At 39.1% G+C, this 17601-nt stretch overlaps 1 protein-coding gene and 1 long non-coding RNA gene across 2 annotated transcripts; one reads left to right on the forward strand and one right to left on the reverse strand.

The window, feature by feature from the left end:
• Window positions 1-2771: 2771 nt before the first annotated feature.
• Window positions 2772-3961, reverse strand: LOC131301415 (VQ motif-containing protein 8, chloroplastic-like). Its single transcript, XM_058327708.1, has one exon. It carries the CDS (start codon window positions 3618-3620, stop codon window positions 3099-3101), a length of 522 nt encoding a protein of 173 aa, XP_058183691.1. The 5' UTR covers window positions 3621-3961; the 3' UTR covers window positions 2772-3098.
• A 3519-nt stretch (window positions 3962-7480) lies between these two features.
• LOC131301416 (uncharacterized) lies at window positions 7481-15993 on the forward strand. Its single transcript, XR_009191276.1, has 2 exons — window positions 7481-7666; window positions 10707-15993. It is a non-coding gene; the product is annotated as an uncharacterized LOC131301416 (long non-coding RNA).
• Window positions 15994-17601: the final 1608 nt, after the last annotated feature.

The following is a 17601-nucleotide window of genomic DNA, read 5'->3' on the forward strand; positions in this document are numbered from 1 at the left end:
TTGTGAATTTTATAGTCCGGCCCGGCACGGATGGCCTATTTTTAACCGAACTGGTGAGGTCGGAGGAAAATACTTGAGGTGCGCATAGGCTGGCCCAAACACCTATGACAGTTCAAAAAAAAATGATATGAAATTGTTACAATGTCACTCCAAAGGCCTCCTAAAGGGTTATTAAATTCCCATAGTGTTATGATTGTGCTAAATATGGCATAAGATTAATCTATAGCTAAATTTTTAGCAAATCTGTTTTGCTCTTTATCTCTTAAATTATTAGACACACAAACAACCTTAGATTTGAGATATCTCATGACTCATGGTAATGATGGAGAAAAAAAAAATTACTATTTGCACAATTAGAACAGTATTGTTGATGTATACTTGAATATTCGCGGATATGTGAGAATAGAATTGGACTTGACCTAATCCCTTGTTGAGAGAGAGAGAGAGAGAGAGAGAGAGAGAGAGAGAGAGAGAGTAATTGGACAACCTGATGTCAATGGTAGTTGGGAAAAATCTAGTAGCTAATAGAATTGCAGTGAAGTACTTTTTCTGATGTAGAACATGTGGAGATCCAATTTTATGATCAATTGGACCGATCTAAGCCTTTAAAGTCTAAACGTTGTTTAATTGCAAATTATCAGATTTGGCAACTTTCGGACGAGCTCGGATCTAGCTCAAACTTGATGGACTGACTTATTTTCGCGCTGCGGTCAATACACACTACTTTAAGTTGTGATTGGTAGTGTTTTTCGGCCTAATTCCTTTGTTTAGGCCTCCAATTGGACGTTTTTTCCTTTTTAGGAAATATTTGTTTCGTTAATAATTTTTAACGTATAATTCCGTAGAAGTTGATTCTTTTTGGGAAAGTCATGTTTTCCTTTCCTTCTTTCAATTTTATTATTTTCCCCAAATTTTGGGAATTTTCATTTTTGAGTTAGGATTTTGCTAGGGTTACGCCTTTTATCCTATAAAGGGGTTGTAACCTAATGTTTATGCAACTTTTTATCAATAATATTGAGACTTTGTCTTTTTCTCTCATGAACTCGAGTTTATCATTCGTTCGATTAGTACGCAACTAATCTTTTTGTTAATTCTGTTGCGTCACTTTCACTTGAAATGAGAACATCACACTAACATGCCAGTATCCCAGAAGCCGAAGAATTAGGTGGAGAATTGATGATTTGAGCGAGGAAAAAATGCTCAGTTGGTGGACCTAATAGGATGGTCCCGAGGTAATTAGGGTAACATCTACCCCAATAATGTTTTGTAGGTCCTCATTTATGGGCTGTTTTAATTTCTTTTCTTTAGTAGCCCCAATTACCAAATCCAATCTAAAACGGATTTCATGGCATCTTTCTGTTTTCGGTGTTTCTAGCCAAGGTATTGATCGTATGTTTTTTAGTAGGTCACCATCCAAAGGGTGGTTACGTGCATGGAGTTGTTCTCATCGGGCTCTCATTGGCGAGACTATTTTTCAAAATCATATCTTACTTAAAGATGTATTTCAATTCTTAGTGTGACTAAATAACACAAATTCTAGCTCACTTATCACAGTCTAATCTCATACGTTATGCTAAAAAAGTAAATGATTTGTTAACCAAGCCTATCTACATATTAATTTTTGCACCAAAAAGGCCACCCGGTCATATCAGAGGAGAAACCCCTTAACTTGTTCTCAAGGGGTGGACATTGCAGCCGGATGGTCTTTGGGCAATGCCAAGATCGATCGGCGAGGTTATTTGCACCCCTATTGCTCTCAGTGTTGGAAGAACGGTGCATTTCTGCGACCTCAGTAAGTCGCTACAGTCTCCGACAGGCTCTCGTGAGGCAAATTAAGGGATGTTCTATTATCGCCGACTTGACAATTATCAGTTCACGGTTAGATTCCACTTTAACATTTTTGAGGTCTTGATGCTTCTTATGCATGAGACCTGATCAAGATGTCCCACATTTCGGGTTGAAAACAAGTGCAATTGAGAAGACGACTAGTAAACTGTGGTCCAGGTCTCCAATTTATTGCTAAACAACTCTCCAATCCGGCTAGTCACGAGTTTCCTTTAGGCTACCCATCCGTTTTTTGGCTTGAGAATAGTTACAGCTAGGGAAAAATTCACGAGCCTAACCAGTTTATATTAAGGGGCGTTTCCGGCCACTAAAAATTTTGGATTACAAGTTATTGCATTTTAGTAATTTTACGTACCATGTTGTTCACACTAAACCACAATTTCTTTCCTTTTTTTCCCCTCTATTTTTTGCTTTCATCAACCCACCATCTATAATTTATATGTTAGTAAAAACAACTTGACATTTTCAGACAACAAGAAGTTGTCCGTACCTTATTGGCTAGCGAAAACATCCCTAGCAGGGTACAATTTGAAGACCTAATGACCTCTCCTCCCAAGGCTCTCAAACTATTTTAGATGTGTTGAGGTTTCTAGTCTAGTGTAATAAGGCGTACTGAAATGATGATAGAATTTTCACAGGAAAATCTTAACACAGCCTTAATTATTTGCACTTGCAACTGTAACGTACTGTAACATTAATTCAAGCTACCCACATTAATTGAAGGCTGATAAATTTAAGCTAGCCACAGCCTTACTCTGTGATCAATAAATACACTTCAATAGAATCTAGTCTGTTATCCAGATCCTAAACTCTTGTTAATTAAGACGCAAAGTGAATGAAAATGTTAAAAAGAAAATAACATATGGCAAGAACAATGATGTCCTGAATTAATTGACGTGCGCATAAACTAATCCAGACATCCGGTTATCAGGAAAAAACGCACACAGGATATTCATGATTAAAGTCAAACACAATTCCAAACAGTCCAACATGTAAAATCAAAACCATTCCAACTTGGACATGTCAACCTTCACCTTGATGGCCACAGGACAAACTAAATAAGTTATTCACATCTAACTCCTATCTGTCTCTGTTATTCCAATCTTTTGTCCCATCAAAAAACACATAATCGGAAGAATAGGAATAAGAAAAATGAAGGAACCAAACTACGAACATGAAATAAATCAGGAAACCAAGTCAAATCACTAGACAACAACTCTCTGTGCCCAAAACCCCGAGTCCCTCCATCTTCATCAAAATTTAGGAAATTCCTTCTTGACAGCGAACAAAGATGGCGATATCGAGCTACCCATGTTTGGCAGTGGAGAGAACGAGACCGCATCCGAATATCGATACATAGGCAGAGGAGAGAACAACAAATTGGTCGAATTCGGGGTGAAAAGCGGCATATCAGCCAGATATTGATGAGAAGAGGACGAAATCTCTTCCGTCGTTATCGATGAAGAAGACCCATTACTATGCTCAACCTCAGCAGTAATTTCTTTCTCGTTCTCGATTGCTTCTTTAGGCCGCGAGAGACCAGTGAGGTTCTGAACCAGGGCCCTGAAATCCCGAGCCTTGGCGTGGATGATTTTGGGGGAATGGGCGTAAATGATCACTGGGTGATGATGATCCGAATTCCGGGCTTTACTAAAATGGGAAGATGATGGTTTCTTAACGGCTTTGGAGTCCATTTTTATCCTCAATGGAGTTGGACGAGGGCCATTGATTGCCCTTCTTTCTTGTTCTTGGCTGTGGGTTTTTTCTGGACTCATATTGGCGTTTCAATCCACAGAACAAACAAAAATGAAACACAGGAAAACAGAGGATTTGCTGAAAAAAGTAAAAATTGATGGGTGTGCAGATATAAGAGGAAAGGGCTGATTTTGAAAGAGGAGGGAGTGAGAGAAGAATTACTTAATAAGGCTGTGGAGTATTAGGAGGGAAGGTAGCTGACATTGATGACCGTTGACAAATTTATTAGGGTTTATCAAGAGGCCATATGTGGGGAAGTCGACAAGAGGAAGGTACGGAGGAAGTTAACCGGTTGGAAGGAAGTGCGGTATTTGTCTATCGAGATGTTTGCTTTTGTCAGCAGGAACCAGGAAGGGATGGATGCAGTTAGCGGCGGTCGTCGGCAGCTACCCAGCTGATTAAAATATTACTACCTTCGTTCCACGACGGAGGTGCTGTCGAGCGGCATCCTTGCAAAGCGGTTGCCAAGCAGCCGATTTTCTCAAAAAATTATCTAGATTTTGTTGTTTATAATAGTTTTGAAGATTTTAAAAACTTTGTTTAATGAAATTAAGTGAAATCTATCAAATAAGATTCATATTACATATGCTAAACATTATAACTTTAAAAAATCTTGATAATTTTATGAGAAGTGTGAATAGTGATTCGGGACACCCATTTGGAAACGAAGTAAGTATCTTGAAGTAGTAATTCTTTTAAGGGTCTGTTTGAACGATACGAGTGTCGGGACTATATATTCACAAGAGACGATGATTAACGATGAAGACGTGGGAAAAGAATAATCTTGTTGAATATTTGAGACTTCAGAGAAATTTATTCACGGCTTAGTCGTGAATAAATTTTTTACAGCAGCAACCAATTGCGATCGTTCAAAAGTGTTTTGGATGGTCCGGATTTTAATGACTCTTCTCCGGAAAAGTTTTATTAACATCCGGACTATCCAAAACACTTTCGGATGGTCGCGATTGACTCCGTAAACAACTATTCATGACTCCGCCGTTAAAAATATTTTCTCCTGCAGACTTATATAACATGAGAAAAGCCTAAAGCGGCCGATGTTGATACTCCGGTTTTTGATTACTAAACCAGAAGGGTTGATTTTTGACTTTTAAATGAACTTAAACGATACTATATAAAGGTTGAAACCCCCACAGAGTAAGATTTGAAAAATACTCCAAAAAAAGCAAGTGTCTTGACTCTGAATGCTGTCTTCGTCATTGTGCTGATCATCAGAACTCAGCAGTTGTGATAGCAATTATAGACGCATGAAATATTGTAAGCGCAACTTAATTGACTAATAATATCAATATCAGATGAGATAAAAATAAATGAGTGATTTTTTGTTGGGCGTGATATGGTTTGACTCTTTTCAAAAGATTATGCCTAAGTGGTTTGTACGCATATATCTTCAATGATTGTACTCTCTCGTGTGAATGGACTCGAATCGAATGAAAAATTCATGAAAACTTTGATTAAAAAATTCGTACTCTAAAATGAATGTAGGATGCCTTATATATATAGAGGAACATGTGACTTTCCAAAAAGACAAGAAGAAAGGGACATTACTCTTCACAAAAGATGCGTTTGTCCCCGGTGAACATGTGTCACTCAGAAGACACGATTCCAAATCAAATCAATTGACATTCATACCAGCAAAAAATAATGAAGGTTTGTATGGAAGTTGTGGAAAGGGATGGAAAATTTTAAAATTTTCCACACCCTTCTTTGGTTCTTAAAAAAGATCGAGGAAAAATTTTAAATTCAATACTGTATTTCATAAAATTTAATGCCTTAATCTCTTTACAATTCAAAAAGAATTTTTCAAAAAATTCTCTCTAAATTCCTCCTACTTTTAATATTTCTCTCTCTATTTCTCTCCACTTTTAGCATCTGCAATGTAATAATCAAAATCAAAAAATTGCTAAAGTTAGCAATGTGTGTTTAAAAAAATGCTCACATTGTAATAATCAAAGTTAGCAACCTCCTAACCAATAATCAAATTTGGGCATTTGAATAATCAAAAATAACAATGTGAGACTTCACATTGCTAACTTTAGCAACCCTCTAAATGAATAATCAAAAGCTCACGTGGCAAGTTTTGATTATTCATTTTTGATTATTACATTGCAGATGTTCTTATTACCCCTCCTATTTTTCAAAAAAATTTTCAAACATCAATCCAAACATAGCGTAATTTACTGATGCATTTGATGAAAGGTTGGGGATGTACAGAAGCCTAGCAGCTATTTGAGAATTTCAGAAGAAAGAAAAAAAAAAAACAGAAAGTCTACAGTTCCCGATCGGGAATCCCGATCGAAATCCCGACGCCCTGCCAGGCAAGTTCCAGCCATCGAACGGCTGATCCGAGCCGTCCAAAAATTCTAAAAAAAAAAACCGAGTGGGCTTAGGTGAGAATAAACGACATCCAATGTGTGTAAGTGACCGATCCAAGCACTCCATTTTTTGCCGATCCAAACACTTCATTTTTGGCCGATCCAAACACAAAAATGGAGTGCTTGGATCGGCCACTTACACATGTCGGATACCATTTATTCTTACAAAGGCCCACTCGGTTTTTTTTTTAAAATTTTTGGACGGCTCGGATCGGCCATCCGGTGGCCGGAGCATTCCCGGCGGGGCGTCGGGATTCCGATCGGGATTTCCCGATCGGGAAGTGTAGACTTGCTCAAAAAAAAAACCCTAGCTATGTACCCACTTTTAGCTAAAACAGAGCCATGCCCAGATAATGCCCAGATAAAGTAGGGGTGTCAAATGGGCGGGTTTGAGTTAAAATGAGCAAGTTATAAGTGGGTTGGGTCTATAATGGGTCATTGACCCATTTAGACCCATTAATTATGAGTTCAATTATCCATACCCGACCCGACCCATTTATTTAAAATCAAACCCGACCCGCCAATTAACCCAATTACTCACCACCACAACAACACCGCCACCACCATGCCACCCTCACCGCCGCCGCCGCCACCACCACGACGGCCACCGCCGCCACCACGCCACCCTCACCACCCCCACCACCGCGCCGCCGCCACCACCACACCACCCTCACCACCGCCGCCACCACCACAACATTCGTTCAGTGATCTTAAAGAGAGTATATAGTCCAAAACATTCGTTCAGTGATGGCAACATCCTTTCATGTAGAGCAATGAATGTAAAAGTAATATTTGAAAAAAATAAATGCCACCCCAGAGGATCTTCACATGAAGATAATTGGTTAAGGTGAAACTGAATGCCAACTATAAATGGTATATCTTGCATTGTATGAGGTGGAATGTCATATAAAACCGATGGTTATGTGTCTCTTAGTATACCGATGGAATGTCATAATTTTTGTAGTTGATCTGGACGAGTTTTAATCTTGCAAAAATTTATTACGCAATCCCACTTTTATTGCTGGCAGTTTAACATGAAAACCAGCGACATTATGGTGGTGGTGGTGGCGGTGGCCGGGTGTGGCGCGGTGGTTGAGGTGGTGGTGGCGGCAGCGACATTATGGTGGTGGTGGTGGTGGCGGCGGCGGTGGTGGTAACGGAGACGGCGGTGGTGGTGGCGTGGTGGTGGGGGTGGTGAGGGTGGCGTGGTGGCGGCGGCGGCGGCGGCGGTGGTGTGGTAGGGGGTGGGCTACATTCATTGGGAATCTTGTAAAGGATGAAAAATTTTCATGGATTACTTTCATGCCCATTGAGTCATTTTAGTTGATCCAATTAATGCTCAATTAAGACCCAACTAATAATGGGTTAGTTGGGTTTGGACCCATTCTTACCCAACTAATATATGGGTTGGATTGGGTTTATTTTTTAATTGATAGGTTTGGGTTTGTTAATGGATATGGGTTCAATTTGCCACCCCTAACATAAAGCAACTTCAGCTTATTGCTGGGTAGAGCAAAAAGTAGGAACTGGGTTTTTTGTTTCTTTACCCATTATCTTATTCTTGGACTCTATTTCTCGTTCCAGAGACTCCTTCCAAAAATCAATCCTGAGCCACGGAATATTGATTTCCTAAGTTGCTTGGTCTCTCTCATTCTCGATCATCAGCTGGACCAGTATGAATCTGTCTTTCCTTTTTAATTTTGGTAAGTAATCTGTCTTTCCTTTGTTTTGACTTTTGATTGTCACTTGTCTATATATGATTTGTCTTGAATTCTTTTCTTCTCCTTGTATTTAGTTCTGAAAATGTTTGAGGAGTTCTACTTTTTCTGCCCTCCACGACCACCTTCCTGTTTTCGTCCCTTCTCCATTCCCGTTTAGCCTTTTAGCCCTTTTTCTTTTTGGTTGAACAGGGAGCCCTAATTGTTTGGAAATGGGTATTTGTTGTTTCCTTGTTGAACTAAAGTTTAGCATTGGTATTGTTCTCTTCGAGTAAGACAGACTATTATACATACCTCATTTGAATCTCCACTTTTTCTAGACAAATTGCTTAGGGAGATTTGGTGATAAGTCCACTATAGAGATTTTATAAGCTTACAAGTCCACCTATTATTTTTGTAAGCGTCCACTATCCTACACACTAGGGTACTCTATGAAAGTGCATAAACTACTAAAATATTATGATAGGAAAGTGTACCCTAAAACCCTATGAAAGTGCCTAAATCCTAGGGTACCTTACCGACTTACCCTATATAGAATAATGTGCCATAAAATCCTATGAAAGTGCCTAAACCCTAGGGTACCCTACCCTAGGGAGTGGACTGGGCTTATTATGAACCTTGTAAATAGGACTTGACACCTTACAAAACTAATAGGTGGACTTGGGGGTTTATGAAATTCACATAATGGACCTAAGACAATTTTTATTTATTTATAAATTTTAACTTTTGGAGCATAAATTTTAGATGTTAAAAAACTAGCAAAGATATTGAGGTTATTGTTGCATGTTGTTGCTTGACTATTTTTATTTTATTTTATTTTTTTTTTTCCGGTTGTGTTTGGTTGTTAGAGAATGGCTTTTCCTCAATTTGGGAATATTGGTGCTGGGGAGGTTCAGGGTTTGCTTGAGAGGAAAGTAGCGAAGATGCCATGCACCGCTGCAAGAACACTCTTATGATACACTTCAAGCATTCGACGGTAATTGAATCGTCTACTATGCAATGTGCCTCAGAGGAGGCATAAGACTCTTGTTGTATGCATTGAGAGACGAGACTATAGATGGCCCTTTGTGGTCGAGAGGCTCTTTATTGATGGCTCGTCATTGATTGTGGAGAGGCTAGGACTTGGGGTGAAAATCACCATGAAGAGAGAAGTCAAGAGATGTTTACGGCTATCACAAATAGTGTCTAAAACTAAATAACATTCCATCGGCTTTGGAAATCCTCCACGCATAGCCTATGGCATTAGCGAGCTCTGCGCACACCCCAACATCTAACATTGTGTTGGCGATAGTGCTTATCTCATTCTAAGATATCCTCTCATGTCAAACAATTGTCATAAAGTAGTAGCAAATGTTAGATTACTTAAAATTGTTAAACAAATCAAATTCAAATGAACTCAACAGTACCTCGTGACCCTCATACAGGTGACAGTTGTTGTAGAATAAACAACCTCGGTAAATCCATACAATCTCAAAACTATTCCTCTTCCTTGTGTGTTTGCGAAGTAATTGGGAAAAATACCATGTATACTCCCAAGGTATCTATCAAGCGATGTCGAAAAAAGTGTCCTGACACCTAACATCTCTTCCAAAGCTTGAAAATAATTCTTGTCTTCAAAGTCAGCAGCCAAAACACCGGATGGTTGAGCACCCACAATATATAAGACTTTTCATTATGACAAAAAAAGAAGACAAAAAAAGAAGAAGGTTGAGTAGGTGTTTTCTAATACAAAACTTTTACGACCCAACGACTATTACTTACAAATGGGCAAAAGTATTAAGCCATTGAAGGAAATTGAGAAGGTCTTTCCCTATATGCTGCGCCTGAAAGTACCGGGTATTTGATGTGTCCTGGACTGACAAGGGCAAATGAATACACCACGACATCATAAACAAGCGATTTATACCATATTGCATGGTGTATTCAGTTGCCTTGTCAATCCGGTACACATCAAACCCGGTACACATCAAACACCCGGTACTATCAGGCGCACCGTATAGGGAAAGACCTCTTTGATTTCCTTCAGCGGCTTAATACTTTGGACCATTTGGAGGTAATAGTTTTGGGTCCTAAAAGTTTTGTATTAGAAAATCACCTACTAAACTTTTATTTTTTTGTGTTATAGTGAGAAGGTTTATGTATCATGGGCGCTATACCATCTGGTGTTTTGGACGCCGGCTTTGAAGAGAAGACTTATTTTTAAACTTTGGGAGAGTATGTTTGGTGTTGGGACACTTTTTTCGGTATCGCTTAATAGATACCTTGAGAGAATATATTGTGTTTTTCCCAATTACTTGACAATGGATGTTTATGTAATTAAAGTGAGAGTTTTGTGAAGCTAACAATGAGGTACATCCTCGCAAAACAAACACATAAGAAGGAGAGGAGAGTGATAGTTTTGAGATTGTACAGATTTACTGAGGTTGTTTATTCCACTACAACCGCCACCTGTATGAGGGTCGCGAGGTACTTTTGAGTTTATTCGAATTTGATTTGTTTAATAGTCTTAAGTAATCTAACGTTTGTTACTGTATATCTTAGAATGAGATAAGCACTATTGCCGACACAATATTAGAGGTTGGCGTGTGCGCAGAGCTCACTAATGCCGTAGGCTACGTGTGGAGGATTTCCAAAGCCGATGGAATGTTATTTAGTTTTAGACACTTTTGATTTATTTGTGATAGCCGTAAACATCCCTTTACTTCTCTCCCACATTCCGTCACTAGGCTTTGGTCCTTTGGTCCCATATATGATTAACACTCCACCTGGCATGCTCCTACTTCATGGTGACTTCCACCCCAGGTCCTACCCTCTCCACAATCTATGAGGAGTCATCAATAAAGAGACCCTCAACCACAAAGGACCCTCTACAGTCTCTCAATGCATACAACAAGAGTCCGGATGCCTCCTCTGAGGCACATTGTATAGTAGAAGATTGAACCCCCATCTTTTGAAATGGTGTTGGGAGTCTTATTCTTTTACCGTGTCCGAGCAGCTTTTGGGGCAGAAAGCAGGCACCTGATTCCACACCGCAATCAGTATGCCTCTCTCTCTCTCTCTCTCTCTCTCTCTCTCTCTCTCTCTCTCTCTCTCATATAAACAAACACAGACTATTACTCATGTCATTTGTGGTTGAAGAACTATCCAACGGCTTCTAGGGACTGACCACATACCAAAGCCTCCATATGTGGGTTCCAGTTTTTTACCAGAACTCTCTAGCGAACATCCAACTCCTGATTCTGAAGGCATCGCCTGCATGCGAGCTTGCTGCTCTGGTCTTGAATTCTGGCGGGAAATTGGTTCGGGTAAGAAACTAACAAAAGTATGTTTTGTAATTTACTACCGAATCTAATTTTGCTTGCATTTGCTTCGTAATGTGTTTCTCTTCATTAATATTGTGTCTGCTACTATGAGTCCTGTACGTTATTTACTTATTGTCAGATATTTTCATGGACTTTTATGCTTGCCTGCTTAGCTGTTGATATTTGAACGTTGACCTTTATTTACCGAGTAACATTTTGGTTTTGATAAAACTGAGTTTAATCTTCTGCCTGAGTTTGCTTATCCTGTCATATGAAATGTTAGCGTACAAGTTGTCAATTGGATTGGAATGCCAAATGGACCTGGGATTATTGAGCCAGTATTGTATACTTTCAGTCGACATAAGTATCTCCATCTCCTTTTCGTGTTCCTTGGGCAGATTGCGTAGGTTTTTTTCAGGAGAATTTGGTTGTAGTTTGGGTGGTTGTGATTAGGAACTTGTGTTTTGTTGCCAGCTGTTTGATGTAGTTATGCCATTACGGCTGAGATCTTAATAGGAGTAGGTGCAGTAGCCAGTAGGTTGTCTATGAATCAAAGTTTCCTTGACTTTTAGCATTGTTTCAAAGCATGTGATCCTGCTTTCTCTCGTGTCCTGGACTTTGAGCAAGAACCTCTGGTAGTTAGATAAGAGATATGCTTTAACTTGGGTTCTCTTGATGTCATTTTTGCACTTCCACTGTAGAAAGTGGTGAGCTAGGAATTGTTAGTAGTTTGAAAGTTGCACTAGTGTCCAAGTAATAAATGTATAACCTAAAGTTCTTGGAAGGCCATGGGCCCATGATGTAGAACATTTGGAGGCAATAACTAAATGCTTCTGCATGCTTGGAATCAATTTTGATCCCTAACCTTGTCTCACAAGGTTGTACATGTTGCTTCATCTGAGAAATGAATTTGTTGATTACAAGTATTGAAAAGAAAGCTGAATTTGTTGCATTTTGAGTTTTCTTTGTAGAATGGATATTTTCTTAACCTTCTTATGGTGTTTATGAGCGAGGGCGGACTGCGGAGCAAGGATTTCCGCATGGGTGGTGCCGACTTACGTCCCCTCTCATGACCCCTTAATCTTCATCGTTTCCCTCCATCAACCTGAATATAGTTTGCATTGTTCTTTGATTGTTTGTATCACACAATCAATAGACCAATCATTCCATACCAATGTTGTTTGGGCAGTTTGAACTATAACCTTGGAAGCACGTACACTATCAACCAAACTTCGCATATCCGTTTCCGTCTCATGACAAAACAAGTTTTGGATACGTGTTGGACACACTTAAATATATGTTTGATGTTTCTTATATTTTATTCTTGTTGGACTCATAGGGGACACGTTAGTAAGATAATAGGACGTAATACAATTTCTAAAAATGGGGCCAGAGTCGAACTCTCATGGATGATTAGTTTTTGAATACTTTTTTTAAGTGGTTATGATTTGTATGTCCCTAATATTGACCTTATTTGTGTCTCTTTTCCAGTTGTTTTTCCCACATGAATATTTTCAATACACCTATAAAATATATGTTCTATATCCAATGTGTTCCCAATTGATTGGGACACAAGGCTCGGTTTTGTTTGGTTTGTGTCGATGTCGCGTGTTCCAGCCTGATTTGTCCTTACTGATTGTGCAAATGAGAAATATGGCTCTTTTCTAGAGTGATGACTTTACTCTGCGTTGAAAACTTGACTTCGTTTTCATGGAAGGCATGCTTGTAAATCAGTGACTTGCTTGATAAGAGGTAGAAAAAGTGAGAGGTGACTGCTAGCCACAAGAAGTTAGCATCAAGGTTGGCTTTTGGCCCTCATCTTGTTATACTTACTAACAGATGTGCCTCTTTGATAAAAATTCTACCAAAGGAATTGGACATACATGTGGCAAGCATTTTTCTTATAGAAGGAATATGGTTCCACTACTCTAAACGTGTGTCATTACCTTCAAAGAAAGATGGATGTAATCATAATTAAGGGTATTTACTCCAATCTTTGGAGGGCTAAGAGCTTTCAGTTAGATCTTATCCATCCTATTTCAACTCCCAACTGTTGGAGGGCTAAGAGGTTTTGAGGCCACCTATCATCAATGCTCAATTTGCTTCAGTTAATTTTGAAAGTTTCTGGGATTTGGCCTTATCTTATGCTGCCATCCTATTGCTGCTGCTTTCTCCATCCATTTGCTGCCATCGTTGTTATGCTAACTCCCATCTGTGGAGGGCCAAGACCTTTCAGTTTTGAACATATCCAACCTCTCTTCAACTCCCAACTATTTGAGGAGGGCTAACCGGCTAAGAGGTACTGAGGTCAATCATCAATGCTTAGTTTTGCTCTTCTTTTTTTCTGCTAATGCTGCTGATCAACTTGTGATTCGCTGCACTACTGCTGGATTTTGTTAGCTGTTCTATATATCCTGAGTCTGCCTTGTCTCTGAAGGATCAGACCTTATGGCATGCCCCTTTCTTTCTCAGTCTGATGCTATGAATTCCTTTTTTCAACTCCAATTTCTTGGAGGGATAAGGGATGTTGTAATCTGTCATCAGTGTTGTGTTTCTGAGGTGAAAACTGGGAATTTCTGTGACTTGCTCTGTCATTCTGAGCTGCTGCTGCTGATGAGATCTGCTATATTTGGTGCCAACAATTTGGTGATTGACTACCTTTTTCGACTACTGAGGTTGCTAATCTTATCAGGCTTTGAATCGGTTGTTTGGTTTGAGGTCTGAAGCTGCTATCTGGTGCATATCTTTGGATTTCGTTGGCTTAGTTTAGGTTCCATCTTAATTCTGTTTTTCTGGCCTACTGTTTTGGGCTGTTTTCTTTTCCATGTTTCTCTCTTCCAATTCTTTATTGGAAGTCTTTTTCCCTATCCCATGTATCAATATCATGGTTTAGGTTTCTTTTTTCCTTGATGTACCCTTATCAAGTTTCTAATGAAATTCTTTTTGCCGATCAAAAAATATAAAAAAAATTAAGGGTATTTTGAGACATTGATAAGGAACTTGTTCTTATGTCTACAATATCAAATGCAATGAAATGACCACTGTAAACTCGAGAAATATAAGGGGCGCCGTTGAAAGTATTTTCACCATTTGTATACCACGTAGCCTATAGTTTGTGGCATATGAATGGAGTTTTTGTTAAAGACGGCACCCAGAAACGCCCCTGTAAGTTGTAGGTTTTTGGTTTTGATTTGCTTTTTTTTTTCATTTCTGGCCAACCTTTTTGTTTATGGAATGGTAGAATTATACTGTTCCTATCTCTCTAAAGCCTTTGCTCCATTGATACTTGCAGGTGTCTTTATGACTCGCTATCTACATCATTTTATTTCTTGATTAGCCTTCAGTGACAACAAATGAAATTGATAGAGCAAGTGAACCAAATGATTATTAGTTCTGGTGCTTATCCTTCACGTCTTGGCTATGGGGGATTTCGAGAGAGTGTATGCACATCAGTCAATGAGTGCGTGTGCCCCGGAATACCTGATTCTCACCAATTACAGGTAGTGCAGTTTCCCTGCCTAGTGCTGGTCACTTAAATTCAAGCTGTTCATCCCAAATGGTCATTCCTGTGCAGGATGGTGACATAATAAACATTAACATGACAGTTTACTTAAATCTAAGTTGCATGTCTTGTTTGCTGACTACATTCCCGTAAATTGGTGATCACATTGACATGATCTTGTCCTGTGTGCTTGTGTAATAAGATGTTTCAGTTTCTTCATATGAATTTTGTTCTAAAGTTATTTTCTCATGCAGAAAGCTCCCTTGAAATCTGAAACTCTTACAGTGCTGTGGACATTTTTTATGTTTGTCTGTTGAGTCTTATGGAATATATATACATTTTGTGAAGACGATATATATTCTTGCTGTTCTTGAGGATCCTTAGGCTTGAAAAATTGCAAAATTTTGCATTTTTGCAATTGGTCTGAATCCATCATACGTTAATCTTCAGGTAATAGTGTATAGTTTGGTCATGTACCACGAAGACAGCTGTGCCCATTGAAAAAGAGTGACCCTTTCTTGAAGGTTATATGCTACGGGATGGGATGACTAAAATTAACTTCGTTATGAAACAGAAAACAAATGTCAGCGGTTTAACTGATATAATGATATTATAGCCCTTGATAAAAAAATGCAGTAGTGAAAGTGATTGATGTTAGCCAAAGCAAGTATTTGGGAATATGTTGTTGAGTTTTTACTGAATGTTTTTCCAGTACACGGTATGAATGCCTTTCTTTGGCACTTAGTTTTCCCAGTCTTTTACTTTTTTTGGTTTCTCCATTGTTTTTTCGGATATGTTTGGTTTGTTGTTTTTCCAATATCATGGCTATCAACGATCGTCGGGTTGCGGTCGTGTCGTTTGGGGGCCTGCTGCACAAAATAACAATTTGATCAGGCTGGCAATGTCGAGCTGTGCTGCATATGTTCTGATCTATTCTGCACAATTGAGAGGTCCGAACATGTGGTCATCAAATGTGTGCCAATTGCACCATAGCTCCGTGCTGCCACAACAAGCCTAACCCCTCTACAGCTGCTTCAAAGGCTTTGGTTTGCCCTTTTTGCCGAAGCAAGTTACCCAATTAGTAGTTGCCGAGACGAAAAAACAATACACAGTTGGAATTGAGTCCATCAAAGTCAAGGACATCAAGAAAATTTCAGAGTACAAGTGACGACGGTAGCTTCAAAGGGCTGTCCCGCATTGGGTTCGTTTGGGAAGTTGGTTGGCCACAGTTCGTGGAAAATCTCAAGCTGTATGTGATGATTGAGGTTGTTAAGCCTTAAAAATTTCTGCAGTTTTGGATTCCCGTTGTATCTGGAACTCCTTTATTTTCTGGGTTTTTTTTTTATCCGCCTTTTATTTTCTGGTTTGTTAATGCAATTTAAAAGCAATATTGTAGTAATGCATTTTGAAAGCATTGGAAGAACTAACAACGATATCAGTTTAATGAGAAGTTCTTATGGTATTTGGTTTAGTTGGGCATTCTTGGTGTAATTTGCATCATTTCTTCGTTGTTCTTCTCCCTTTCCTTCCTCTCTCTTTTGGTACAGAAGTAAGGGGTGTCCGGACTAGATTTCACGCACCTCATCTAATCTCTTCCCCGGTTTGGTCTAAGGCAAATCATTCACCCCAAGACTAGGAAATTTGTGACAGACCCTTGTTACTCCACCAAGAAAAATCACAAAGCTGTTTGGCGGATGATTTGGCTAGAACAACTTTCGAGAGATTTTAGTCGTTTTTAATTTTTCCAGTTACCAACAAAAATGGTTGGATCTCAATGGGTCGTTTATCAAAGTAAAATGTTTTCATTGCTAAAGCAATCAAGTATTGGACCTCAATAAGGGCCCCGTTTTGTTATGTTGCTTAACAATGAAGGTTTTGGTCATCCATTATTATATATGTCCTACTAATTAAATTTCATTTGGGTGATACCTAGTTCGGTTTCTGGTTTGATCAACTGGTGGCTGAGTTACAGATAGAAACCAAAGGTTAAAGTCATTTGGGACTGCATTCCTTTTGCAGTCCTTTGGTCATTGTGGAAAATGAGAAATGAGCACACCTTTCGGAACAAGGTTCTTAATTGGGAAGAAGTGGTTGATCTGATAAAGTTAAGGATTGCTTTTTGGGTCAAGTCTAAATGGTTTGAGGCAGATTACTCTATCGCTGATTTCCTCTTCAGGTTGAATAGCATTATCCAAGCCTCTTAATCTTGAGGTGGCTATGCTGCTTCGGGGGTGGGGCTGTTTATGGCTGGAGGGTGGGGTGGTTTGTGTTCTGATGTTACGGCGGTAATGATGGTGATGATGTGTAATCCGGTTGGATTGATTTCTTATCAATCATCGGGCTTGAATAGCATATGATTGTTGTGGGGTAGGGTGCCAACCTCGTTGGGATGTTATTCTCACATTGTGATGCTACCTTTTCTTGCCCTGTTTATCGATGTACTTCATTTCGTTTTAATGAAATATATCTTTTTCGCTGTTCAAAAAAAATTAAATTTCATTTGGATGAAGAAATCCACGGGATGCTCCCAACAAAAAGTATATAGACAAATTAGCAGCAGTTGGGCTTAATATAGTTCACTAACTTTTGGTTGTTTTGGACCGAGGGTCAAGTTCGACCCTATTACCTAACCAGGGCAAAATGGTCCTTCCATTACAAAATATCTACGGGGTCTGGTCATACCTTTTTTTTTACTCCAATTGATGCATGATTTGCCAGTTTCAGAAAATGAATAAAGCATGAGGTGCATAATCCGTATCCTGCCCTATTTAACAAGGGAGAGCAGGTCTGGTATGTACTCAAAACTAAGGCTGGTTCACACTTTTAATTCCAAAATTACCCCTAAGTTATAATTTCACATGCATGTTGAGAGTTCGGTGATAGCTCTGTCAATTAGCTTTCTAGAAATCGAATTAACATCATCGTAACCGTCACTCCACTATTTTTTTCTCAAGTGCTCGAATTTACCACTTTGTCTTAGTCAGTGGTGTTTTTTTGTTCTCACTTGCACACGCATAGGCGCTAGTATATAATACTCCCCTATAGGAGATAGGGCGAGACTCTAGTTGTAGAAATCAATGAAAGAC

This window comes from Rhododendron vialii, chromosome 9a (genome assembly GCF_030253575.1).
Source record: "Rhododendron vialii isolate Sample 1 chromosome 9a, ASM3025357v1".
Lineage (NCBI taxonomy): Eukaryota > Viridiplantae > Streptophyta > Magnoliopsida > Ericales > Ericaceae > Rhododendron > Rhododendron vialii.

Coding starts and splice junctions, on each gene's coding strand:
- LOC131301415 (XM_058327708.1), bottom strand. CDS start 3,620: ATGAGTCCAGAAAAAACCCACAGCCAAGAACAAGAAAGAAGGGCAATC.